Source organism: Bombina bombina, chromosome 5 (assembly GCF_027579735.1).
Source record: "Bombina bombina isolate aBomBom1 chromosome 5, aBomBom1.pri, whole genome shotgun sequence".
In the NCBI taxonomy this organism is placed as follows: Eukaryota; Metazoa; Chordata; class Amphibia; order Anura; family Bombinatoridae; genus Bombina; species Bombina bombina.
This window is the reverse complement of record NC_069503.1, coordinates 507935145-507963095: the sequence shown is the minus strand read 5'-3', so window position 1 is coordinate 507963095 and position 27951 is coordinate 507935145. Positions and strand designations below refer to the sequence as shown.

Here is a 27951-nt window from a genome sequence, read left to right as displayed (position 1 = left end):
AAAAAATAAGTATGTTACTGTCTACAGCTTTTTACATTTTTGTAGTTACACAGGGTGGAACTGCATTGAAATATGCTGAAGCCCACTTCCAATGCCAAGGAAGGAGATAAATATTTTTGGTAAAAATTATTGCAGCCTGTTTCTAATGCCTAGGAGGGTTATTTCTATTATGTTTTTGGATTTCTGAGGTGGCAAATAATATTTTCTATGGTAATGAAAAAAATATTTGGTGGCACATGATGCAACTTCTTATTTCAAAATTAAAAATACAGTTTAGGTCGAGAAGTATAAAAAAACACAACAGTATCAACCACCATTAAACAGCTAACTCAGGTGTGTACAAAAAAAAAGGTGGTGAATACACAAAATAGGGGAGGGGATAGGGAGAATTTGCTCCTCAAAAGGGAAGTGTTTTGGATACACAGGTTGAACACTAGGGTGCCCAAGGGGCTCAACTCTGAATATGATTTAATTAATTTCTGGTGTTAGCTTGTGTATTCGAAACAAAGCATTATAATATATATATATACTTACAAGTTTATATGTTCATGAATAAATTTCACCTTCGATAAATTTTATCTCTGGCAACTACACATAAGACATAGAAAACTGACTTAAAATAGTCTAGTATATGTACACTATAGTAAAACATGGTTTAATGTAAAAATGCTTATTAGTGTTAGCTGCCAAGAATACTCTCTGGTGCCTCCAGTATTGGGTCTGTTTTAGCAGATCCTTGCCTTTGTTATTATTTTTTGAATTTATCTAAGATTGTACACTTAGTTTATTATTTATAATTCATTATTATAAGGGTTTTTTCAGTTTCAGTTTTTGTATTACTTTATGTATTTATATACATATGTTAAGGAAGGTCTCGGTTCATGACACTTTCTATCTATTATATTTATTATATCAGTCTAGTTTATAATTAAGACAGATAAAACTGTAAATAAAGTGGATAGCACGGTAACACATCCTAGATTAGGGCAGATAGATTAACTACAGGTGGAGGTGGGTGTCACCCACGTAGCACATAAGATTTTAACCAATAACATGTGATTTGTGTATTTAAATAAACAAACAAGCTTGCACCCTATAGCTACGATTACGGCATTTGCCGAAACATGTCAGCACTAGGGTACGTGGGGAACTACCACTACACCATTGCCCCAAGGATTTAAGCTTTATCCAAAGTGTTTCCTGTTTTATTTCCTTAATAAAGGACATTTTGTTTGTGCAACTACCCGGTGCCTCTATTCTCTTTCTTTGATGCTATACAAAAAAAAACCCCTGAAGAGATAACATCCAATTAAATCAATAAATCATATATAGAAGATGTACCCATCTGTCAAGTAGACGTGGCAATAATATAATGCAATAATAATGAGGAAAACGCAGAACAACATTAAACAATGTACACTTATATATGATAGTATGGATACTATGGAGAAACATACCAGTGTGGACTATATCACCATCCTATATACATTCTCGTATATAAATGTACTGGACTATCTGGAGTTTCCCAGAGTACTGTAGACAGAACAATGTACTGCAGAAATCAGTATACTGAATAACTGAAGATAACAGGCAATGCATAGCCTCAAACTGTCAGGATCCATAAATCCTCTAGAGAATCATCAAGGATATTCTCTCAACTGTACAGTGTCTGTATGACTTGACTACTTGCACGATCACAGGCAGGTAGATAGATAATAGTTAGGGGTGGCTGGACATCTAGAGAACATGGTTTTGCAAACTCAAATCTTTTTAATTAATGTAAAATGAATACTTCAGTGCAGACTTCTAAACTCCAAATAGGTACAACTGAACTCATTTAAAGGGACAGTAAAGTCAAAATAAAACTTAAAGGGACACTGTACCCAAAAAATTTCTTTTGTGATTCAGATAGAGCATGCAATTTTAAGCAACTTTCTAATTTACTCCTATTTTTCTTCGTTCTCTTGCTATCTTTATATGAAAAAGAAGGCATCTAAGCTTTTTTCTTGGTTCAGCACTCTGGACAGCAGTTTTTGATTGGTGGATGAATTTATCCACCAATCAGCAAGGACAACCTAGGTTGTTCACCAAAAATGAGCCGGCATCTAAACTTACATTCTTGCATTTCAAATAAAGATACCAAGAAAATAAAGAACATTTGATAATAGGAGTAAATTAGAAAGTTGCTTAAAATTACATGCTCTATCTGAATTACGAAAGAACATTTTTGGGTACAGTGTCCCTTTAAATTGATTGGATAGATCATTAAGTTTTAAAACAACTTTCCAATTTACTTATATTATTAATTTTGCTTAGTTCTCTTGGTACACATTGTTAGAGAGTAATCCTAGATAAGCTCATGAATGTGCATGTGTCTTTAGCTAGCAGGCAGCAGTGTTTACAACAATGTTTATAATAATGTTACACATAATTGCAAACACTGCTACCATAGACTGATAAATACAAGTGCATGCTCCTGAGCATCTATCAGCCTCCCTAGATTTACTCTTCAACAAAGTATATGAAGAGAGCAAAGCAAATTTGATAATAGAAGTAAATTGGAAAGTTGTTTAAAATTGCATGGTATGTCCGAATCATTAAAGGTTCATTTTATTACTGTCACTTTAAAGTGAATGTAAATGTTGATGCTAAAGTGCGCGGTTTTTAAAAATTTGATTAAAAACAGGGGCACTTTAATTCATCAAAATTTACATTTCACTCCTGTTGTGGAAAAAAACTTACCTTTTAATCTTGACAGCCACTCCAGCTTCCTCCGCCCATCGCAAAGCCTCTTCCATGGGTCTAAAATGAGGAATCCGGCTTCCTCCAATCACAGCGTTGAGTCAGACACTGATTCCCCCCGGGGTGATGCTGTGATTGGAGGATGACCGAACCATCATTTCTGACGTCAGAAATGGCTTGTGATGACCAGAGGAAGCTGGAGCTGCTGTCAAGTTTAAAAGGTAAGTATTTTTTTCATAACACGAGTGAAATGTAAATTTTGATGAATTAAAGTGCCCCTGTTTTTAATCAAATTTTTAAAAACCTGGCACTTTAGCATCAAAATTTACATTCACTTTAAGCTGAATTGAATATGGGATAAAATGATGACTCCCTAAAGGCTTCTGAGAGAAGTATCTAGAATCCAAGTGACTATATACCCATCAGTCCTGATACATAGCACTATGAGAGTGTGAGAGAAATGAATTATTTTTAAAATTGAGAGCACATTAATTCAGACACCAAAACAAAAATGAAATAATAATATTGATAATAATAACAACAATATAGAAAAATGAGTAACAATGGAAACTCACAGCTACTGCCCACCAGTGACGCAGTCTGATTATTGCATAAGCAAGAATTAACACAGTAAAACGAAAGAATGATAAAACCTGTGGGGAAAAAAAGAAGCATTTTGTTACTTTCATAGTACATAATCCTAAAACAAATAAAGGAACATTGTATATTGCATTTACAACACTTTTGTGTAAACTTGTAGTAAAATAGCATACTGTCTGAGTGTGACAATCTACTGAATACATTAACACCTTGTTTGCTGCATTTGTTTTTAATAACTAAACTCACACCCCCACCTGCTTTGTTTTGGAGGCATCACTCAAACATGTGGTACTAGTGTAGGCAAGTCTAGCCACTCTAATTTTGTTTGGCAAAGTTTGCATTTTTACTACCCTTTTAAAAGCCTGTTATCTTCTCTACTAAGGACAATTAGGGATGAAAACCCACCACCATTTAGAGTTAAAGGGACAGTCTACACCAGAATTTTTATTGTTTTAAAAGATAGATAATCCCTTTATTACCCATTTCCCAGTTTTGCATAACCAACAAAGTAATAATAATATACTTTTAACCTCTGTAATTATCTTGTATCTAAGCCTCTGCAAACTGCCCCTTTTTTCAGTTCTTTTGACAGACTTGCAGTCTAGCCAATCAGTGCCTGCTCACAGATTACTTCTCGTTCACGAGCACAGTGTTATCTATATGAAATATGTGAACTAACACCCTCTAGTGGTGAAAAACTGTTAAAATGCAATCTGAAAGAGGTGGGCTTCAAGGTCTAAGAAATTAGCATATGAACCTCCTAGGTTAAGCTTTCAACTAAGAATACCAAGAGAACAAAGCAAAATTGGTGATAAAAGTAAATTGGAAAATTGTTTAAAATTACATGCTCTATCTGAATCATGAAAGTTTATTTTGGCCTAGACTGTCCCTTTAAGTTACAGAAATTGATGGAAATGTATAATTTAAATACAATGAAACGTTTTTACCCAAAAATCTGCAAATAAGTTCACTGCATAAAATGTACTGTTTTGTTTATACAGTGGTAAGAACTAGCTTTATAAAAAAAAAAGGAACTCTCAATTGTATCCTAAAGAGAAGTTTAAAAATAAAGATTGTTTAAACAGCTATGAAATCAAAAATGTTTCTTTTGTGATTCAGACAGAGCGTACAATTAAAAAAAAACAAAAAAACAGTTGACTTCTATTATCAAATTTGCTTTGTTCCCATGGTATTGTTTGTTGAAGAAACACCTAATGGTCTTGCAAATGGATTCTTGTAAAACTGCTACAAATAGTGTTCCAGACACAAACATGCTCCTGAGTTTTTTTCAGCAAAAGATACTAAGAGAACATTTGGAAAATGTAATAATAGAAATAAATTAGCAAGTTGCTTACAATTGCATGCTTTATCTGAATCATAAAAGAAAAATTGTGTTTCATGCCCCTTTAAGCTTTGCTGGTTGAAATAGTAAAGCAAAAAAAAAAAATTCAATGCAGATTCATCTTTCTCTCACTCATTCTGTAGTTCTTTCTCTCTTTCTGTCTAAACGTTGTCTCTTTTTTATCTTCTCTTTCATTCGCTCTCTTTTTCTCTTTCTCTATAGGTTGTGATCCCATAGCCCTGTGATAGCTACCACAAAAGGAAAAACAGGAAGATTAACCCCTTCGTTGAGCATGAAAAACTATGTACAACTCAGCCTGCAGGCGCATGACGATGTGTCTTTGTCATACAGGGGGGGGGGTGTCACTGTTAAAACACTATTTTCAGCAATCCCCTGCACTACAGGCCTGGGATCAATTAATGGCGTAGTGGGTGGTACTCCCAGGCTTCATGGGAGTGCCAGTGGCATCACCAAGAACACACGTGGTGACACCACAAAGGGGTCTGACCAGGAACCTGAGTGTAGCTTCTAGAGAGCTGGAGTGGGGGTTCTTTAAGCCCCTCAATCTCAGCTCCCATAGCAGCTACAAGCCTCCAAGACCCCTCATTTCAAACATAATTGCTGATCATTTAAAAATAAAGTAAAAACAAAACACACAGGGATTATAGTTTATATGCACACTGAAAAAAACCTAGTATGACTAGAGAGTGAGACCCCTAATAAAGTTTTTTTCCTATTAGACAAGTCCAGATCTTAAAAAAAGATATGGAATTTGTGTGTATAGTCAGATGATCACTGTAGTAACAGTGAACACCTTGCAAGAAACAAAGTGCTTTTATTTCTGTACAGCACAATGAGGCCTCCCCAATCTATATTATTGGGGAGGCCTCATTGTGACTACCCATGATGACAAATTAGTAAGGTGATCACAGTAACGGCAGTGGTCACTGGGCTATTTTCAATATTATTTGCTAAAATCTATGCAAAAATGATATAATTTTTTTACCACAGCTATCTCACAGGCTATGAATTATAATCTGCTGGGGCTGCTGAAAAAAAAAACAATATAAAATTTGTGTGAGTCACCCACTGAAATTTGACTTACAAAAGGGTTTAAATGTAGGTAGCAAAAAAGCTCAACATTGGCTCAGCATTTGGGTATAAATATGTGTGCAACAAAGATCAGACCTAGAGGAGTATTTGGCAAATAAACTCTAATGTGTCCACTGCATCCTCTTCAGCAACAGCTTTTGCTGTCTAAATCTATTTTTGCTTAGACTTGTGAAAAGGAAACTTTGTTTTCAATATGCGATTGAAAATATCTTAATGTTCTAAGAATCTAAATTGATTCTTAGTTTACTATTATATTGTTGGCAATGAAACATTATAGATCAATAAGTCACACTTCAAAAAAGTGTAATACAGTGCCAGTGTAAATAACAAAATGGATTAATGTTAAAGGGACACGAGAAACGTTGAGATTACACTATAGAATGTTATACCAAAAACCTTTGCAGTATAGTTTTATTATTTATTTTTCCCACTTTTCCTGTAAGTTAAAAGAACAGAAAAGTCAAAATGAAACAGGAGCGTGCGTGTCTGTAGCCATCTAGCAGCAGTGTTTGGAATGTTATTTATTGCAGTGTTAACATTTTTTGAAATATTGCTGCCATAGATTGCTAAAGGCATGTGCACGCTCCTGAGTTCATATCAGCCTACATAGGTTTATGCTTCAACAAAGGATAGCAAGAGTACAAAGCAAATTTGCTAATAAAGGTACATAGGAAAACTGTTTAAAATGTCATGCTTTATCTGAATAATTAATGTTTAACTTTGACTTTACTAGCCCTAAATTGTGTGTTTTCCGGTTCTGAGAATTGGAAGTGCACACCGCAGACTTTACAAACATAACCCTGCTACCTGTCTGTCCTTAACTGCCCTCAGCAGAACTGATAACATACTGTAAGTTTTCCTAACAAAATGACAGTGGCTAGTCTGGTTTATTCCAACAAGTCCAGACAGGCTTCTTCAAATAAGTCAAGTGATGGGGAAGGGGTTTGGCCATTGAAAAACTATTGCAGCAAACAATATGTTAATAGATTCAGAAAGTTTTCACACTGTTGGCATAAGTTAATTGATTACAATACTACAAAACAGCATGGTATAAATGACATCCATTGGCTGCCAGTGCTGCAACCCTCTCTAGAGTCTAAAAGGTTAAAGGAACATTGTACTATAAAATGTTTAAAGGGACATAAAACCCAAATTTAGTTTTTTATGATTTAATGAGCATGCGATTTTAAACAATTTTCAATTTACTTCTGCTAATTTGTTTTGTTCTCCTGGTATCCTTTGTTAAAAAACATACGTAGGTAGACTCAGGAGCTGCTAATTAGTGGCTGCATATATATGCCTCATGTTATTGGCTCACCCATGTGCATTGCTGTTTATTCAACAAAGGATACCAACAGAATGAAGCAAATTAGATAATAGAAGTACATTGGAAAGTTGTTAAAATTGTATTCTCTATCTTAATCATGAAGGGAAAAAAAATTGGGTTACATGTCCCTTTAAATTATGCATAGTAAAGGAACTTTGCAGTAAACTTTCATTATTTATTTTGCCCCTTTTCTGTAATTTAAAGGGACACTGAACCCAATTGTTTTCTTTCATGATTTAGATAGAGCATGACATTTTAAGCAACTTTCTAGTTTACTCCTATTATCAATTTTTCTTCATTCTTCCGCTATCTTTATTTTAAAAGCAGGAATGTAAACCTTAGCAGCCAGTCCATTTTAGGTTCAGCACCATGGATAGCGCTTGCTTATTGGAGGCTTACATTTACCCACCAATAAGCAAGCATAACCCAGGTTCTTAACCAAAAATGGGCCGGCTCTTATGCATCACATTCCTGCTTTTTAAATAAAGATAGCAAGAGAACAAAGAAAAATTGATTATAGGAGTAAATTAGAAAGTTGCTTAAAATTGCATGCTCCATCTGAATCATGAAAGGAACAATTTGGGTTTAGTGTCCCTTTAAGTGTGAAAATTGTGGATTTTACAGTCCTGAAAACTGAAAGAGCACATGACAGGTCTCACAAACCTAACCTTGAAACATATCTCTCCCTAAATTGCAAATTGTTATATTATATTTGCTGCTGAAGTCAAACAAAAGAAGTTTTGTTAACACAATACCAGTGGCAAGATTGGTCGCTTCAAAACTCAAGTCCAGATTGGTTTCCCCAAATAAGGAAATTGGTATATAGATTTTGACTATTAAAAAACAATTGCAACAACGAAGGTGTTTTATTCGGTCCTAATAATTTTCAGACTCTGCTGATATATTAATCTATTGGAAGATTGCAGAAATGTAAGTAGAAGGTGTTTACGTTCTATAAAATGGGTGTGTTATGTAAACAACATTTTAAATCTTACAATATTTCAAGTTCAATATTTTGCAGTGTTTAAACATGATTACATCAGGATTCATCACACTCTGGGGCTAGTTTTGATAGTAAAGATCAGTGATGGTAAACCTTGGAACTCCAGATGTTCCAGAAATACAATTTCCATGATGCTTAGGCACTGTGCAGGCCAGTCCAGTCGAGCATCATGGGAAATGTAGTTCTGAAACATCTGGGGTGCCAAGGTTCACTATCACTGGTATAGATCCATTTATATTATTGAGCAAACTGTATCATTCAATGGCATGGCATTAAAATACTGGTAGTTTTGACATTATCTGAAAAGGGAAACATACTAATCAGAATATTAGGGAGCAAAAACAAGAAACTAATACTTACGAATATGTCAAAAAATGAAAAATAGTAGTCATATTGCAATACTTCCTTCTGTAGTGCATCCTTAATGCCACCATTTACCTAAACAAAACAGATGTTTCAGCAACAATAAAAAGGGTTTTCTCCACAGTATCAGAGATCTATAAAGTGCTAGTTCTTTTTGGTAGTAATTACCTGTAGAGGTATAATGTTTTCCTAAGTACCCTCAAATAAAATGCTCAGATATTACTAATTCAAAAATGTATATTAAAAAGAAAACCAAGAGAAACTTCTACGTAGATGTTGATAAAGCTACTTTAGGTCTATAAATTAGGTAAAATATGTGGGAGTCACATTTGTTTTTCTAAAGTCAGGGATTTATTTTAACATCTGCTATTATGAACTGCAAAGTTTCTCCTTTAACCCAGATATTACATGGTGGCACAGGCTTCGTGGTGAGTCATAAACCCATTAGAAATTATGTTCAAAATCTATTAGTCTGCGATTAAGGAAAACCATTCCAAATGTATATATTGTTCCAGCTTAAATGAAACGTGTCAAGAAGAAAGCCTATCCCCCAGAAGCTTCAAGTGCCCATTACTCTTGGGTTTAGAAGTTTCTGAATTACAGGTTATAACAGTGATTGTTAACCTTGGCACCCCATATGTTTTGAAACTACATTTCCCATGATGTTTATGGACTCTAGTTAAGCATCATGGGAAATGTAGGTCCGAAACATCAAGGGTGCCAAGGTTAGCCACCACTGGGTTATAAGATGGCTGGCACCTTGGACTTGTGCCACTGGCGCAAATAACTTGACCTGAGGAAAAGAAAAAAAAACAACAGACTCATGTTGCAGCTGAAAGTGTTTAAGGCCTTTAAAGTGATGGTAATCTGGAGTTTTATTGGTCACTTATTAAAAAAAGGGTGCTAAACTCATGCTATCTGTGACGCAGCAACTTGATAAAGTCAAAGCCTCCGGTCACCCACAGCAAAGCGCTCTTCTACTAATGAGGTGACATTTCCACCTCTAAACAAATAGCCGTGCTAGCATACAGAACAGTCAGATGACAAGCACGGCTATTGGTTTAGAGGTGGAAATGTCACCTCACTGAGAGAAAAGCGATGTGCCATGGGCGGCCAGAGGCTCTGACTTTAAAAAGTTGCCGCGGCACAGAGTGAGTTTAGCAACCTTTTTTTAGTAAATTATCAATGAAACTATAAATTATTTTTAGTTATGGTAAATCCTAGCGTTTTTTTAAACGCTTGGATTTACCATCACTTTAAGGGACATGAAATTCAATCTTTTTCTTTCATGGTTTTAAATAACTTTACTATTAACTTCTATTTTCTCATTTTCTTCATTCTATTGGTATTCTTTGAAAATCTTTAGGTAGGCTCAGATGCTGCAATCCACTAAAGGGAACTAGATGCAGATTGGTTGCTGCACATATACACCTCTTGTTATTGGCTCACCAGATGTGATCAGCTAGCTCCCAGTAGTATATTGCTTCTCTTTCAACAAAGGATTCCTAGAGAATGAAGTTATCTTTATAGCGGTAGGAACCAGACCAGTTAGACTTACTGTAACATATAAGCAATTCATATAATGTGAAATACTGGAAACGTCTATGCGAATGACAATGGTAAATCAAAGAAGATTCGGTTTGCTTACATTCAGCTCAATAATCCAAAGTAAAGTGACAAATAGGAAATCAAAGGTGACAAAGAGGCAAAATGTTCTTCTGACGTCTGAGATTACTTTTTTTTCCAAACCCTCATAGGATTCAATTCTGGACATCAGTTCAGAGCTGTTGATTGATTGCACGTCATGTACAGAACTCTGAGAACCCAAAAGGCTTCTCCGGGAGTACTCTATGTCACCTGACTGATGATTCATCGTGACAGTGAACGGAGTACCTTCTTCTCTTCTTTACCATCACTTTATAAACTTCATGTCTGCAAAAAAAGACATACAATGTCAGACCACTCCTCTTTGTATCTGAAGTTTCAGTGTAAGCAAGCACAGAGTTTTAAAAGCTATGACTTGTCTTAAATACTAATATGGAAAGAAAAAGAGTGCTGAGTCCAAGAATAGGTTAGATGCAATACTTTATTGGATGTGAGCTAAAAAGTAAAGTGGTGTGCTCCCTACAATCTGACGTGCTTTGCGCATGAGTACGAACCCTTAACAGATAACAAGTCACATAAAAGTAAATGTTCTATATAGGTATAGTAGTACATAGCAACAATTAAGCAACATAATACAAATTAAGTAATAAAAGACACTGAAGGCATTCATTTTATATGTTGCATTTTTAAAGAAAAGCCGTTCATGGAAAAGCACTTTTTTTGAATAAAAAGGTTAAATGGACATTCTAATGTGAAAATGAATTAAAGCAGGTATAGACAAATTTGTTCAAAATCTAGAGGCCAGCCCATAGATTTCATAGCCAGAAACTTCTGAGCTTACATATGAGATATATTTTATAGTATGGTATAGTATAAAGTAGGGATGCCCAAAAATTTCAGCCTCAGGAACGACAAAAATGGCATTTGTGGTTATTTCAGGGGTTTTTCCTGATTTTTTCGGTAAAATTATTGTGTAGCATATTTCAAATGTGATACTAGCCTAGAGCTGCTGTTTGAGTTCATTACTTGACTTACTGTTTTGCATATAATAATAGTTTTCTAGGACTATACAGGTGGCCCTCATTTTACAACGGTTCAATTTACACCGTTTCAGAATAAGAACCTTTTTTTTCCAGTCATGTGACTGCTATTGAAAAGCATTGAGAAGCAGTGCATTTATTAAAATAGCCAGTAGGTGGAGCTGTCCGCTTGTGTTGCAGCAAAGCCAAGCAAGCTGAAATTAATCAGTTTAACCAGACCTGAACTATCGAGCAGATTTCAAAGGAACAAGATTTTCCTGTCTATAAATCAGTCCAGATTGGAATGCATAGAAAGAACTGTTTGCAGAAAAATGCAAGTGAAGTCTGTGTTGTGTGATTATTTTATTAGGTTTATAATTCTTAGCAAATGTTTTTGTTCATTTAACTTAGTTTAATTATATATTCTGTGTTGTTTGATTATTTTATTAGGTTTATAATGCTGTTTAGCATTTAAAGTCTTCATTTCAAAGCTTTAAAAAACATAATTTATGCTTACCTGATAAATTTATTTCTCTTGTAGTGTGTTCAGTCCACGGGTCATCCATTACTTATGGGATATATTCTCCTTCCCAACAGGAAGTTGCAAGAGGATCACCCAAGCAGAGCTGCTATATAGCTCCTCCCCTCACATGTCATATCCAGTCATTCGACCGAAACAAGACGAGAAAGGAGAAACTATAGGGTGCAGTGGTGACTGGAGTTATAATTTAAAATTTAGAACCTGCCTCAAATAGACAGGGCGGGCTGTGGACTGAACACACTACAAGAGAAATAAATTTATCAGGTAAGCATAAATTATGTTTTCTCTTGTTAAGTGTGTTCAGTCCACGGGTCATCCATTACTTATGGGATACCAATACCAAAGCTTAAAGTACACGGATGATGGGAGGGACAAGGCAGGAACATTAAACAGAAGGAACCACTGCCTGTAGAACCTTTCTCCCAAAAACAGCCTCCGAAGAAGCAAAAGTGTCAAATTTGTAAAATTTGGAAAAAGTATGAAGTGAAGACCAAGTTGCAGCCTTGCAAATCTGTTCAACAGAGGCCTCATTCTTAAAGGCCCAGGTGGAAGCCACAGCTCTAGTGGAATGAGCTGTAATTCTTTCAGGAGGCTGCTGTTCAGCAGTCTCATAGGCTAAGCGTATTATGCTACAAAGCCAAAAAGAGAGAGAGGTAGCCGAAGCCTTTTGACCTCTCCTCTGTCCAGAGTAAACGACAAACAGAGAAGAAGTTTGTCGAAAATCTTTAGTTGCCTGTAAGTAGAACTTCAGAGCACGGACCACGTCTAGATTATGCAAAAGACGTTCCTTCTTTGAAGAAGGATTAGGACATAAGGATGGAACAACAATCTCTTGATTGATATTCTTGTTAGAAACAACCTTAGGTAAAAACCCAGGTTTAGTACGCAGGACTACCTTGTCTGAATGAAAGATCAGATAAAGAGAATCACAATGTAAGGCAGATAACTCAGAGACTCTTCGAGCCGAGGAAATAGCCATCAAAAACAGAACTTTCCAAGATAAAAGCTTAATATCAATGGAATGAAGGGGTTCAAACGGAACATCCTGAAGAACTTTAAGAACCAAGTTTAAGCTCCACAGAGGAGCAACAGCTTTAAACACAGGCTTAATCCTAGCCAAAGCCTGGACGTCTGGATTCTCTGCCAGACGCTTGTGTAAAAGAATAGACAGAGCAGAAATCTGTCCCTTTAGTGAACTAGCGGATAAGCCCTTTTCTAAACCCTCTTGTAGAAAAGACAATATCCTAGGAATCCTAACCTTACTCCATGAGTAACTCTTGGATTCACACCAATATAAATATTTACGCCATATCTTGTGGTAAATTTTTCTGGTAACAGGTTTCCGAGCCTGTATTAATGTATCAATAACCGAATCCGAAAACCCACGCTTTGATAGAATCAAGCGTTCAATTTCCAAGCAGTCAGCCTCAGAGAAATTAGGTTTGGATGGTTGAAAGGACCCTGAATTAGAAGGTCCTGCCTCAGGGGTAGAGATCATGGTGGACAGGACGACATGTCCACTAGGTCTGCATACCAGGTCCTGCGTGGCCACGCAGGCGCTATCAGAATCACTGATGCTCTCTCCTGTTTGATCCTGGCAATCAGTCGAGGTAGCAACGGAAAAGGTGGAAACACATAAGCTATGTTGAAAACCCAAGGGGCTGCTAGAGCATCTACCCGCACCGCTCCCGGGTCCCTGGACCTGGATCCGTAACAAGGAAGCTTGGCGTTCTGGCGAGATGCCATGAGATCCAGATCCAGTTTGCCCCAACGAAGAATCAGTTGGGCAAATACCTCCGGGTGAAGTTCCCACTCCCCCGGATGAAAAGTCTGGCGACTTAAAAAATCCGCCTCCCAGTTCTCCACGCCTGGGATGTAGATCGCTGACAGGTGGCAAGAGTGAGACTCTGCCCAGCGAATTATCTTCGAGACTTCCGACATCGCTAGGGAACTCCTGGTTCCCCCTTGATGATTGATGTAAGCCACAGTCGTGATGTTGTCCGACTGAAATCTGATGAACCTCAGTGTTGTCAACTGAGGCCAAGCTAGAAGAGCATTGAATATTGCTCTTAATTCTAGAATGTTTATTGGGAGGAGTTTCTCCTCCTGAGTCCACAATCCCTGAGCCTTCAGGGAGTTCCAGACTGCTCCCCAGCCTAGTAGGCTGGCATCTGTTGTTACAATCGTCCAATCTGGTCTGCGAAAAGTCATTCCTTTGGACAGATGAATCCGTCACAACCACCAAAGAAGAGAATCTCTGGTCTCCTGGTCCAGATTTAGCAAAGGGGACAGATCTGAGTAATCCCCGTTCCATTGACTTAGCATGCATAGTTGCAGCGGTCTGAGATGTAGGCGCGCAAATGGCACTATGTCCATTGCCGCGACCATTAAGCCGATTACTTCCATGCACTGAGCTACTGATGGGCTTGGAATGGAGTGAAGGATACGGCAAGCATTGAGAAGCTTCGATAACCTGGACTCCGTCAGGTAAATCTTCATCTCTACAGAATCTATAAGAGTCCCTAGAAAAGGGACCCTTGTGAGTGTTAACAGAGAACTCTTTTCCACGTTCACTTTCCACCCATGCGACCTCAGAAATGCTAGAACTATCTCTGTATGAGACTTTGCATTTTGAAAACTTGATGCTTGTATCAGAATGTCGTCTAGGTACGGAGCCACTGCTATGCCTCGTGGTCTTAGTACCGCCAGAAGAGAGCCCAGAACCTTTGTAAAAATTCTCGGGCCGTAGCTAACCCGAAGGGAAGCGCTACAAACTGGTAATGCCTGTCTAGAAAGGCAAACCTTAGGTACCGATAATGATCTTTGTGAATCGGTATGTGAAGGTAGGCATCCTTTAAATCCACTGTGGTCATATATTGACCCTCTTGGATCATGGGTAGGATGGTCCGAATGGTTTCCATCTTGAACGATGGAACCCTTAGGAATTTGTTTAAGATTTTTAAATCTAAGATTGGTCTGAAGGTTCCCTCTTTCTTGGGAACCACAAACAGATTTGAATAAAACCCTTGCCCCTGTTCCGTCCGCGGAACTGGGTGGATTACTCCCATCACTAAGAGGTCTTGTACACATTGTAGAAATGCCTCTTTCTTTACTAGGTTTGTTGATAACCTTGACAGATGAAACCTCCCTTGTGGAGGAGAAGTTTTGAAATCCAGAAGGTATCCCTGAGATATAATCTCCAACGTCCAGGGATCCTGTACATCTCTTGCCCAAGCCTGGGCGAAGAGAGAGAGTCTGCCCCCCACTAGATCCGTCTCCGGAAAGGGGGCCCTGACTTCATGCTGTCTTAGGGGCGGAAGTAGGCTTTCTGGCCTGCTTGCCCTTGTTCCATGACTGGTTGCCTTTCCAACCCTGTCTGTAACGAGCAGTAGTTCCTTCCTGTTTTGGAGCGGAGGAAGTTGATGCTGCTCCTGCCTTGAAATTACGAAAGGCACGAAAATTAGACTGTTTGGCCTTCGATTTGGCCCTGTCCTGAGGAAGGGTGTGGCCCTTACCTCCAGTAATGTCAGCAATAATTTCCTTCAAGCCAGGCCCGAATAAGGTGTGCCCTTTGAAAGGAATGTTTAGTAATTTAGACTTAGAAGTTACATCTGCTGACCAGGATTTAAGCCAAAGCGCTCTGCGCGCCTGTATGGCGAATCTGGAATTTTTAGCCGTTAGTTTGGTTAAATGCACTATGGCATCCGAAACAAACGCATTAGCCAGCTTAAGGGTTCTAATCTTGCTCAGAGACTCATCCAATGGTGCTGTGCGAATCGCCTCTTCCAGAGACTCAAACCAGAATGCCGCTGCAGCAGTGACAGGCGCAATGCATGCAAGAGGCTGTAATATAAAACCTTGTTGAACAAACATTTTCTTAAGATAACCCTCTAATTTTTTATCCATTGGATCTGAGAAAGCACAGCTATCCTCCACCGGGATAGTGGTATGCTTGGCTAGAGTAGAAACTGCTCCCTCCACCTTAGGGACCGTCTGCCATAAGTCTCGTGTGGTGGCGTCTATAGGGAACATTTTTCTAAATATCGGAGGAGGGGAAAAAGGCACACCGGGTCTATCCCACTCCTTACTAATAATCTCTGTAAGCCTCTTTGGTATAGGAAAAACGTCAGTACACACCGGCACCGCATAGTATTTATCCAGCTTACATAATTTCTCTGGGATTGCCACCGTGTCACAATCATTCAGAGCCGCTAACACCTCCCCTAGCAACACGCGGAGGTTCTCAAGCTTAAATTTAAAATTTGAAATTTCTGAATCCGGTCTCCCCGAATCAGAACCGTCACCCACAGAATGAAGCTCTCCGTCCTCATGTTCTGCAAACTGTGACGCAGTATCAGACATGGCTCTCGTGTCACCGGCGCGCTCTGTCCTTAACCCAGAACTGTCGCGCTTGCCTCTTAACTCGGGCATATTGTATAATACTTCTTTCATAACATTAGCCATATCATGTAAAGTGATTTGTAAGGGCCTTGATGTACTTGGCGCCTCAATCTCACGCACCTCCCGAGCGGGAGACGAAGGTACTGACACGTGAGGAGAGTTAGACGGCATAACTGCCCCCTCGCTGTCTGGTGATAATTTTTTAATCAGTACAGATTGATTTTTCAAAGTAACATCAATACAATTGGTACACATATTTCTATTGGGCTCCACAACGGCTTTTAAACATAATGAACAAGCAGATTCCTCTGTATCAGACATGTTTAAACAGACTAGCAATGAAGCTAGCAAGCTTGGAAAATACTTTCAATAAGTTTGCAAGCAATATAAAAAAACGCTGCAGCGCTTTTAAAAAAACACAGTTGAGTAACAAAGAACTAATTCAGTTATAGTCAACAATTCTTTAAATGTATTAATTAGCAGAGGATTGCACCCATTAGCAACAGGATGATTAACCCCTCAGTACCCAAATAAACGGATATCAAATTAATATTAAACGTTTTTATCACAGTCTAACACACTGCCACAGGTCTGCTGTGACTGATTACCTCCCTCAAAAACGAATTTTGAAGACCCCTGAGCTCTCTAGAGACGTCCTGGATCAAGGAGGAAGAAGCAGGAAGACTGTGCTAGAATTTTAACTGCGCAACAAGGCGCTAAAAAGAGGCCCCTCCCGCTCATTTACAACAGAGGGAGACCTGATATAACGGTTTCTATGTAGAAATATACGTTAGCCATGTGGAAAAAAATTCATGCCCAAAAGGATTTATCACCAAAGTACCTCACAAAACGAATAACATGCCAGTAAACGTTTTGAAAATAAACTTCTTTAAATGTCATGCAAAGTTATCACTAAGCCTGCAACAAGTCGCTACCACTGCAGAAAAGGCTTTAAGCATTATTTCAGTATTAACAGTATTTTCTCAGTCAAATTCTAGTCCCTAGAAAATAACTCTACTGTGCATACATTTATCAGCCTGATACCAGTCACTACTACTGCATTTAAGGCTGTACTTACATCATACGGGTAACAGCAGTATTTTCTTAGTCAATTCCATTCCCAGAAAATATTGTACTGCACATACCTCATTTGCGGGGGACCCCGCATGCTATTCCCATGTTCTGAAGTTACCCCACTCCTCAGAATGTCGAGAACAGCCAGTGGATCTTAGTTACGCCTGCTAAGATCATAGAAAACGCAGGCAGTTTCTTCTTCCAAATACTGCCTGAGATAAAAAAAACAGCACACTCCGGTGCCATTTAAAATAACAAACTTTTGATTGAAGAATAATTAAGTAAAAACTCCAACTCCTCCCGCGACCTCCTTCTTTGTTGAGGGTTGCAAGAGAATGACTGGGTATGACATGTGAGGGGAGGAGCTATATAGCAGCTCTGCTTGGGTGATCCTCTTGCAACTTCCTGTTGGGAAGGAGAATATATCCCATAAGTAATGGATGACCCGTGGACTGAACACACTTAACAAGAGAAATAATGTATTAGATGTTACTTATGACAATTTTGAGAGGGGCCTGGAACCTATCTCCCTCACTTCCCATTGACTTACATTATAAACTGGGTTTCAATTTACAACGGTTTCGATTTACAACCATTCCTTCTGGAACCTAACCCCGGAGTAAACTGAGGTCTACCTGTACTTTATTTGAATAATTGGTAAAAAAACAAAAACCTGTTAAATCTGATTCTGATACACAGAACTAAATAAAGATTAATACAGTATATTGATATTTAATAGGTATTATTCTGTTACAAAGAAACATTTTGGTCGAAAATAGCATTATAGGGGGGGGGGGTTGCTTGTTTTTTTCCTTGGTAAAATTGTGCAGCATATTATTGTTTTAAAATATTTGTGTCCAATTTTAGTGTGTTACTTTCAATAATAAAAGTGTGGTTATTTTATTGGCATGCAGTTTTTTTGATTCCCGAGTCATTCATTAAATAGTCTAAATATGCAAAAAAAAACAAAAAAAAAAAAAACAATATTTTAAAATAATAATAATAAAAAAATAAAAAAAAGACATTTTAGGTTTTGGCTTTTGACCAAGTGCATTCTGGATTTTCAGGTTCGGTTTCGGCCCAGAATTTCCATTTTGGTGCATCACTAGTATAATGACAAATATGTATATAGGCATAAACATATAATACCCCAATAAAAGTTGGATTTGTATTTTACAGCTTCAGAAGGGATCCAGCCACACCTAGCTAAAAGTTAGGTGTAGCTGGCAGGATGATGTGGGGGGCACTAATAGGTCTCTTTGAGACTCTAACTAGAGCTCCAGGACCAATTTGTAAGGCACTGGTGGCTCCCTGGCACCAGGGTTTGTCAAGCCCTAAATTAAACGGACACTAAAGTTAAAAACATAAATTATGCTTACCTAATAACTTTATTTCCATTGTGGGGAGGAGAGTCAACGGCTTCATTCATTACTATTGGGAATTAAGAACCTGGCCACCAGGAGGAGGCAAAGACATCCCAGCCAAAGGCTTAAATAACTCCCCCACTCCCCTCATCCCCCAGTCATTCTGCTGAGGGAACAAGGAACAGTAGGAGAAATATCAGGGTATAAATGGTGCCAGAAGATAAACAGAATTTAGGGCCGCCCACCGGAGATACGGGCAGGAGCCGTTGACTTTCCTCCCCACAATGGAATTAAAATGATCAGGTAAGCATAATTTATGTTTTCCATCTAAAGGGGAAGAGAGTCCATGGCTTCATTCATTACTATTGGGAACATATACCCAAGCTTTAGAGGACACTAAAAGAAACCAGGAGGGTAAAAGGCGGACCCCCTAATCTGAGGGCACCACAGCCTGTAGAACCTTTCTCCCAAAAACAGCCTCCGCAGAGGCAAAAACGTCAAATTTGTAAAATCTTGTGAAAGTATGTAGGGAGGACCAGGTAGCCGCCTTGCAAATCTGCTCCATAGAAGCCTCATTTTTGAAGGCCCAAGATGAAGCCACCGCTCTAGTGGAATGAGCCGTAATCCTCTGAGGAGGCTTATGTCCTGCTGTCTCATAGGCCACACGGATTAAGCTCCTCAGCCAAAAGGACAAAGAAGTAGCAGAAGCCCTCTGACCTCTGCGCTTCCCTGAGTACACCACAAAAAGAGAGTTAGACTGTCTGAAATCCTTCGTCGCCTGAAGATAGAACTTCAGAGCACAAACCACATCCAGATTAAGAAGTAGCCTCTCCTTAGAAGAAGAGGGATTACGACACAAAGAAGGAACAACTATCTCCTGATTGATGATACGATCAGACACCACCTTGGAAAGGAATCCCAAGCTCGTGCGAAGAACAGCCTTATCCGTGTGAAACACCAGATAGGGAGGCTCATGATGCAAGGCCGCCAGTTCAGAAACTCTGTGCGCCGATGCAATGGCCAACAGGAAGAGAACCTTCCAAGAAAGAATCTTTATGTCAAGAGAATGCATAGGCTCGAACGGAGCCCTCTGTAAAACTTTAAGAACCAAATTTAAGCTCCATGGGGGAGCAGACTGCCTAAAGACAGGCCTGATTCTAGACAGAGCATGAACAAAGGATTGAATGTCAGGAAGCTCAGCAAGCTTCTTGTGTAACAACACTGATAGAGCCGAAATCTGTTTCCTCAAGGAACTAGCTGCAAGACCCTTCTCCAAACCTTCTTGAAGAAAAGATAGAATCCTGGATACCTTCACCTTGTGCCAAGGATAACCATGTCTCTCACACCAGCACAAGTAAGCTCTCCACACCTTATGGTAGATGCGTTGAGTGACTGGCTTCCTTGCCTGAACTAGAGTATCAATCACGGGTTCAGAAAAACCTTTCTTGGCTAGAACTAAGCGTTCAATTTCCACACAGTCAGCCTCAGAGAATCTAGATTTTGATGTTGAAAAGGACCCTGTTCCAACAGATCACTGCGTCAGGGTAACAACCACGGCGGAGAGGAAGACATCCCCACCAGATCCACAAACCAAGTCCTCCTCTGCCACAAAGGAGCATTCAGAATGGACGACACTCTCTCCTGCTTTATGCGTGCCACTATACGAGGTAGAAGTGGTAACGGAGAGGAAATAGGTACACTAGATTGAACCCCCAAGGCACCGCCAATGCATCTATCAGCTCCGCTTGGGGGTCCCTCGACCTCGATCCGTATCGGGGGAGTTTGCAATTTAAACGGGACGCCATGAGATCTATCTCTGGTGTCCCCCATCCGAGACAGATTTCCGCAAACACCTTGGGGTGAAGAGACCATTCCCCCGGATGAAATGTGTGCCTGATGAGAAAATCCGCTTCCCAGTTGTCCACTCCAGGGATGTGGATTGCTGAGAGCAAGCAGCTGTGGGCCTCCGCCCATTCCAGAATCCGAGACACCTCCCTCATTGCAAGGAAGCTCCTTGTACCCCCCTGGTGGTTGATGTATGCCACCGAGGTAATGTTGTCTGCCTGGAAACTGATGAAGATGAACTCTCCAAGACGTGGCTACGCCTTCAGAGCATTGTAGATCGCTCGTAATTCCAGGATATTTATCAGAAGGAGAGACTCCAGCCGAGACCATTTCCCCTGTGCCATCCTGGCACCCCAAACAGCTCCCCATCCTGCCAGACTCGCGTCCGTGGTCACAATTTCCCAGGACTGTCTGAGGAAGGATGTCCCCATGGACAACTGGTCTGGACGGATCCACCAAGAGACGGAAGTCTGAGTCCGTGCATCCATGGATTTCAGCTGTGACAGATCGTAATGATCGCCGTTCCACTGCCTCAACATGCACAGTTGAAGAGGTCTGAGATGAAACCTGGCGAAAGGGATGACGTCTATGCTGGAGACCATGAGCCCAATCACCTCCATACATTGAGCCACAGAGAGACTCCCTGAGGACTGAAGGGCAAGACAGGCAGACGCAATCCTCCTGTGTCGCTGATCTGTAAGAATCCCAGGGAGCTCTTTCCGGAGTTGATCTTCCAACCGAGAGATTGGAGTAAAAGAAGCAGAGCCTTTGAATTGACTTCCGCCAGATGGAAGGATGGCGCCTGAACCAGGATGTCGTATAGGTAGGGCGCCACCGCAATACCCCTGGATTTGGCCACTGCAAGCAGGGCCCCCAGAACCTTTGTGAAGAGTCTTGTGGCCATTGCCAGACCGAAGGGAAGGGCCACAAATTGGAAGTGTTGGTCCAGAGCAAATCTTAGGAGCTTGAAGTGGTCCTTGTGAATTGGGACATGCAGGTATGCATCCTTCAAGTCAATTGTGGTCATGAACTGCCCCTCTTGAACTAGGAGCAAAATGGAACTGATCGTTTCCATGTTGAATGATGGAACGAACAGAAACTTGTTTAAACACTTTAGATCCAGAATCGGGCAGAATGTGCTCTCCTTCTTTGCAACCACAAACAGATTTGAATAGTACCCTAGACCCCTTTCTGCATGGGGTACTGGTACGATAACGCCTAAAGAGGAGAGATCCCTCACACATTCTAGAAAGGCCTCTCTCTTTTCCGGCCTTGAAGACAGGTTTGAAACAAGGAATCTGCCCCTGGGCCGAAGGGACCTGAACCCTATCCTGTAACCCTGGGCGACCACTTCCAGAACCCAAGGGGTCCTGAACATCCGGCAACCAGGCATCAGAGAATAGAGATAATCTGCCCCCTACACGGTCCACAGACCTGTCGGGGGCCGCCCCTTCATGCCAATTTTGTCTTGGCGGGCTTCTTGTTCTGTTGTTCCAAGACTGAGCCGGCAGGCTGCTGACAATGGGCCTTGTCCATACAAAAGGGACAAAAATTAGAACCCTTAGGTTTAGCCTACTTATCCTGGCGAAGGAAGGTGCCCTTGCCTCCCGTAACCGTGGGTATAATTGAGTCCAGGCCTAGACCAAACAGAATCTTACCCTGAAAAGGTAAAGACAGTATCCTCCGCTTAGAAGTCATGTCCGCCGACCAGAACTTTAGCCACAGAGCCCTGCGTGCTAAAACTTAAAAGCCGGACACCTTAGCATTCAGGCGGATAATTTGCATATTGGCATCGCAAATGAAAGAATTGGCTACCTTCAGAGCCTTGATCTTTTCCTGCACCTCTTCAAAAGAAGGCTCGCCTTCAATCATCTCGCACAGAGCATCATACCAGTATGATGCAGCTCCGGCAACCGCAGCTGAAAAATAAACCCCGTATGCTGAAACATTTTTCTTAACATGTTTTCCAACTTTTTATTCATGGGCTCCTTGAAAGACAAACTATCCTCTAAGAGAATAGTCGTACGCTTAACGAGCATAGAGATAGCTCCATCCACCTTGGGAATGGTCCTCTACAACTCGAGCTGAGCCTCCGGAATGGGGAAAAGCATCTTAAAATTAGAAGAAGGGGAAAAGGATTAACCTAATCGCTCCCATTCATTCTTCATAATATTCGCCATCTTAACGGGAACCAGGAAGGTTTGGGGCACCACCCTTTCCTCATACACCTTATCTAGCTTAGGAATAGAAGGTTCTTCCGGAAGCTTCGGCTCCGGAACCTCCAGAGTAGCAAGCACTTGCTTCAACAAAAAGCGCAAATTCTCCATCTTAAACCTATAGCCAGGCTCCTCCGCTGCCGGAGGTTTAGATGACACGGAGTCCGACCCAGAAGGGACCCCCTCCGAAGCGCCAGAGCGGGTCTCATCGTCGTACCACTCCACAGGAGCTTCCGACATAAATGAATCCTGTGCCGAGCTGCCCTGAAAGACTCTACGCTTGCGCTTAGCAGAACGCGGTAAGGCATGGACCACCTTAGAGACTGCAGTTTGAAGTTGAACCGCAAATTGTGGCGGCCAACAAATCTCCCCCAAAGGGGCAACAGTCGGACCCTGGGGCGCTGGATGTGGGATAGGGCACGCAACCAGGGAACGCACCTCCCGGGACGGAGAACCCTCAGAGGTGGACAGCTCAGTAGTACTAGACATTCCTTTATTTTTACAAGTCGTCATTTTTTCAAGGCATGTGGAACATAGTTGCGCAGGCTGGTCAACCGAAACCTCACAATAAACACAGGTATAACCGTATAAGACTTAGTTAAGGAGAGAGTACCCTCCAACATGTCAGAATCCTCCATAGCTTTATTTTAATTAACAAAAAATAAAGAACAGGCACCTTTATCACCGCCAATGGCCGGGGCACTCACCAACTCCTATGACCCGGACTACAGAAACTGCTTTGTCTCCTCTGTCACAGATCAGACCGGAAGTGCATAAGCCTTGCAGGACCGCCCCAGCCTAAAGGAGAAAATGCTCCAAAAAAGGCAGCGCAAAACTCACGGAAATTAACCTGACAGTTCCACAAAATTGCCAGAGCCTCGTCCCGCACATAACGCAGCAAAGACACAATAAACAATATCATGTACAAACCCCCCCTGTTCCATAATCCCCTTACCAGGAATATTAACCCTTGATTCATGATAAAAAAGGCTCCACACTGTGGCCCTGTCTTCTGTGTTATCATTATATAATTAAAAAATTAAATGATCTTACCAGAATCAACGCCATGGAACAGAAACACGGCCCATCAAGTGTGACAAGTAGTAGCATCGCTCCTGACATGGACTTGAGAGAAATAGCAGTCCGCGAAACTCGTCAACGATGAGTACTGTAGGAGCTGATAATATGAGTCGGGATGGTGTCACAGAGGAAAGCTCTCCCTGCATCTCCGGACTCTAACTTTCACCCAGGCCCTCAACTGAGAAGCTTATTAGGGCTACTAAAAACTCCCGTCCCATAGCGAAGAGTAGTACTCCCCATAAGAGACCTCCGAAACTTCGGCACCTCTCTGCCATCCTCCTGTGACGAAAGGCAAATAATGACTGGCGGATGAGGGGAGTGGGGGAGGTATTTAAGCTTTTGGCTGGGGTGTCTTTGCCTCCTCCTGGAGGACAGGTTCTTAATTCCCAATAGTAATGAATGAAGCTGTGGACTCTCCTCCCCTTTAGATGGAAACTAAACTTTCACAATTCAGATACAGCACACAGTTTTAAGAGACTTTCCAATTTACTTCTATTATCAAGTATTGTACATTATTTTTATATACACACTTTGAGGCACCAGCTCCTACTTAGCATGTGAACAAGTTCACAGGGTATATGCATACTGGTCTAATTAGCTGATGGCTGTCACATGATACATGGGGCCGGAAAATGGGGGAAAATTTTATTTTGCACTTGTTAATAATGTGATTCTACTTTATTTTAGTGGTCCTTTAAAGCATGTCATTTTTGCACTACTGACTACAGGATATTGAAGAAAGCCAGGCAAACCAACTAAACATGGATCAAGGAACTCTCAAAGTCACAAATTACTGCAGAAAAGCTGCTCAAAGTCTTTTTGATTGACTTCAATACTGTTGCTCAACTATTTAAAAGCAAAGTATTTATAAAGATAATGTGGTGCAAAGCCATGTTAGACCACAAAATAATCATTTTTTTGTGGGGTTTATTCAGCTCACCACAGTAAGTGGTCTGTGAGTAGTTATCCTTAAAGGGACAGTCAACACCAAAATGTTTGTTGTTTAAAAAGAAAGATAATCCCTTTATTACCCATTCCCCAGTTTTGCATAACCAACAGAGTTATCGAAATACACTTTTTACCTCTGTGATTACCTTGTATCTAAGCCTCTGCGGACTGCCCCCTTATTTCAGTTCTTTTGACAGACTTGCATTTTAGCCAATCAGTGCTGGCTCCAGGGTAACTTCACGTGCATGAGCTCAATATTATCTATATGAAACACATGAACTAATGCCCTCTATTGGTCAAAATGCATTCAGATTTGAGGCAGTCTTCAATGTCTTAAGAAATTAGCATATGAACCTCCTAGAATTAGCTTTCAACTAAGAATACGAAAAGAACAAAGCAAAAACAGAATTTATGCTTACCTGATAAATTACTTTCTCTTGTGATGTATCGAGTCCACGGATTCATCCTTTACTTGTGGGATATTCTCCTTCAACAGGAAGTGGCAAAGAGAGCACACAGCAGAGCTGTCCATATAGCTCCCCCTATAGCTCCACCCCCCAGTCATTTGACCGAAGGTTAGGAAGAAAAAGAAGAAACCATAGGGTGCAGTGGTGACTGTAGTTTAAACAAAAAAACTACCTGACTTAATAGCCAGGGCGGGCCGTGGACTCGATACATCACAAGAGAAAGTAATTTATCAGGTAAGCATAAATTCTGTTTTCTCTTGTAAGATGTATCGAGTCCACGGATTCATCCTTTACTTGTGGGATACCAATACCAAAGCTTTAGGACACGGATGAAGGGAGGGAACAAGACAGGTACCTTAAACGGAAGGCACCCTTGCTTGCAAAACCTTACTCCCAAAAATAGCCTCCGAAGAAGCAAAAGTATCGAATTTGTAAAATTTGGAAAAAGTATGCAGCGATAACCAAGTCGCTGCCTTACAAATCTGTTCAACAGAAGCCTCATTTTTAAAAGCCTATGTGGAAGCCACTGCTCTGGTAGAATGAGCAGTAATTGTTTTAGGAGGCTGCTGGCCAGCAGTCTCATAGGCCAAACGGATGATGCTTTTCAGCCAAAATGAAAGAGAGGTAGCAGTCGCCTTCTGACCTCTCCTCTTACCAGAATAGATAACAAACAATGAAGTTGTTTGTCTGAAATCCTTAGTAACACAAACAGGCTTGGAAATCACTTTAATTAAGTAAAAACATACTTTGCAAAAAAACGTTACTGTGCCTTTAAGAGATAAAAAAGGCACACAATTTTACAAAAAAGTAAAAAATGCAGAAAACTTTTCGAAATTTTTACAGCATGTACCTAAAGCATTAGTAAGATTGCACCACTAGCAATAAAAACGATTAACCCCTTAATGCCCAAACCGGATCAACAGTAAGCCAACAAACCGGTTAAAAAAACCTACAGCACTCTGCCACAGCTCTGCTGTGGCCCTACCTGCCCTTAAGAACCAGATTTGTGGGGAAAAAGCTTCTTATAGGCCCTCAAACTGCAGCAGGACCCTCCATGTGAAACAGCCTGATACTTCTAGTGAAATATAACTGCGCATCTGAGGCGCGAAATTAGGCCCCTCCCACCTTACTCCGGTGCTGTGAGGCCTAAAGAAACACTCCTAAGTGTTTTAATAATAGCCATGTGGGTAACAACCCCTGAAAGAAACCCAAAGGAACCTTCAAAGTGTCTCAAAAAACGTTATTTTTCAATAAAAACCGTTTGCCATTAAGTAGTGTCAACCAGCATAAACTAGCCCTGTTATGTAAGCTTGCAATTCCTTACTTAGTCTCTGAATACAGCTTACCCTTCCCTCATGGGGATATTATCAGTCTTTTCTAGCATTATCACAGTCTTGTCTAGAAATAAATGACTGAACATACCTTATTGCAGCCTAACCTGCAAACCGTTCCCCCCAACTGAAGTTTTCTTGCACTCCTCAGTCCTCTGTGGGAACAGCAGTGGATTTTAGTTACAACATGCTAAAATCATCTTCCTCCCTGCAGAACTCTTCATCTCCTTTCTGCTAAAGAGTAAATAGTACACACCGGTACCATTTAAAATAACAAACTTTTGCTTGTAGAAAATAAAAACGACATTTCTAACACCACATTCACTTTACCCTTCCGATTGCATAGAGCCGGCAAAGAGAATGACTGGGGGGTGGAGCTATAGGGGGAGCTATATGGACAGCTCTGCTGTGTGCTCTCTTTGCCACTTCCTGTTGGGAAGGAGAATATCCCACAAGTAAAGGATGAATCCGTGGACTCGATACATTTTACAAGAGAAATTGGTGATAAAAGTAAATTGGAAAGTTGTTTAAAATTACATTCCCTATTTAAATCATGAAAGTTTTTTTGGGACTTGACTGTCCCTTTAATTTACTCATCTTACTGTCATCTGCATAGCAAAATTAAAAAAGCCAGCATCATCAATGATTAGTTCACACTGAATTCCACCATGATATTGGGAGATTTCATAGCAAACTTCTTTAACCTCTTCATTACAGGGGCAAATGTTAAGGATCGGAACGAATTTCCGAATTAAACATTACAAAGAAAAAGGAAGTCACGTGATTGCTGATGTGATCACGTGATGCCAACGCTGGTATTGTATCCCAGAGGTCTGACTATCGGATCCTGGGGGTAAAACCAGCTAGGTGGTGTGCACCCATTAAAAAGGTCCTAGGGAGAACAGTGCTTTAAGCAGTGCTTCCTTCAATTAATTAGTATAAAAATTATACATCAATCAAATCCTGTATTGCTGAAAACTCAATTTATTAAAAAAATAAAAAATTGTGGAAGTGTAATTCATCAGGGCCATAATTTAGAATGCAATCTGATCAGAAATATGAAATGGTGATCTAATATTTAATAGTCTGTTCTAATGCTTACATCCTCAAAAAAAGATTCATAATACAGAAAATAAATGGGCTTTAGGTAGTTCATAAGTAATTCAATTCAGGCTTAACAGCAAAAATTAAACCATTTAAAAAATAAATAAAAAATTGCAGCATTACATTTCAACCAAGTTTCCAACAGGCTACAAAGGCCTCTAATGACAGCCAGCATCTCAGAACAGGCTGAGGTTATAGGTATGTTGTGGTCATTATAATGAGCTTATAGAAATAGAGCAAATCACAAAAGAGAATAAGATATACCAATCTATATGAAATATTGATAAAGTCCTTATTTCAGCTTCCTTTCTATATGGCACACACAGTTTCATATGGACATGGATGGGCAGAGGAAAATATTAAAAACATACGAGAATTGTAAAAACAGAATTTATGTTTACCTGATAAATTACTTTCTCCAACGGTGTGTCCGGTCCACGGCGTCATCCTTACTTGTGGGATATTC

General features: G+C 40.1%; 1 protein-coding gene across 1 annotated transcript in view; it reads right to left on the bottom strand.

The window, feature by feature from the left end:
• The window catches only part of STARD3NL (STARD3 N-terminal like), a 270999-nt gene that overhangs the window by 41623 nt on the left and 201425 nt on the right, over positions 1–27951 (bottom strand). The window contains exons 2-4 of the mRNA XM_053714421.1: positions 10139–10422; positions 8488–8565; positions 3318–3395 (exon numbers count right to left, since the gene is read on the bottom strand). Coding sequence (XP_053570396.1) covers positions 3318–3395; positions 8488–8565; positions 10139–10363 — 381 coding nt within the window. The 5' untranslated portion in view covers positions 10364–10422. The remainder of the gene's footprint in view (positions 1–3317; positions 3396–8487; positions 8566–10138; positions 10423–27951) is intronic.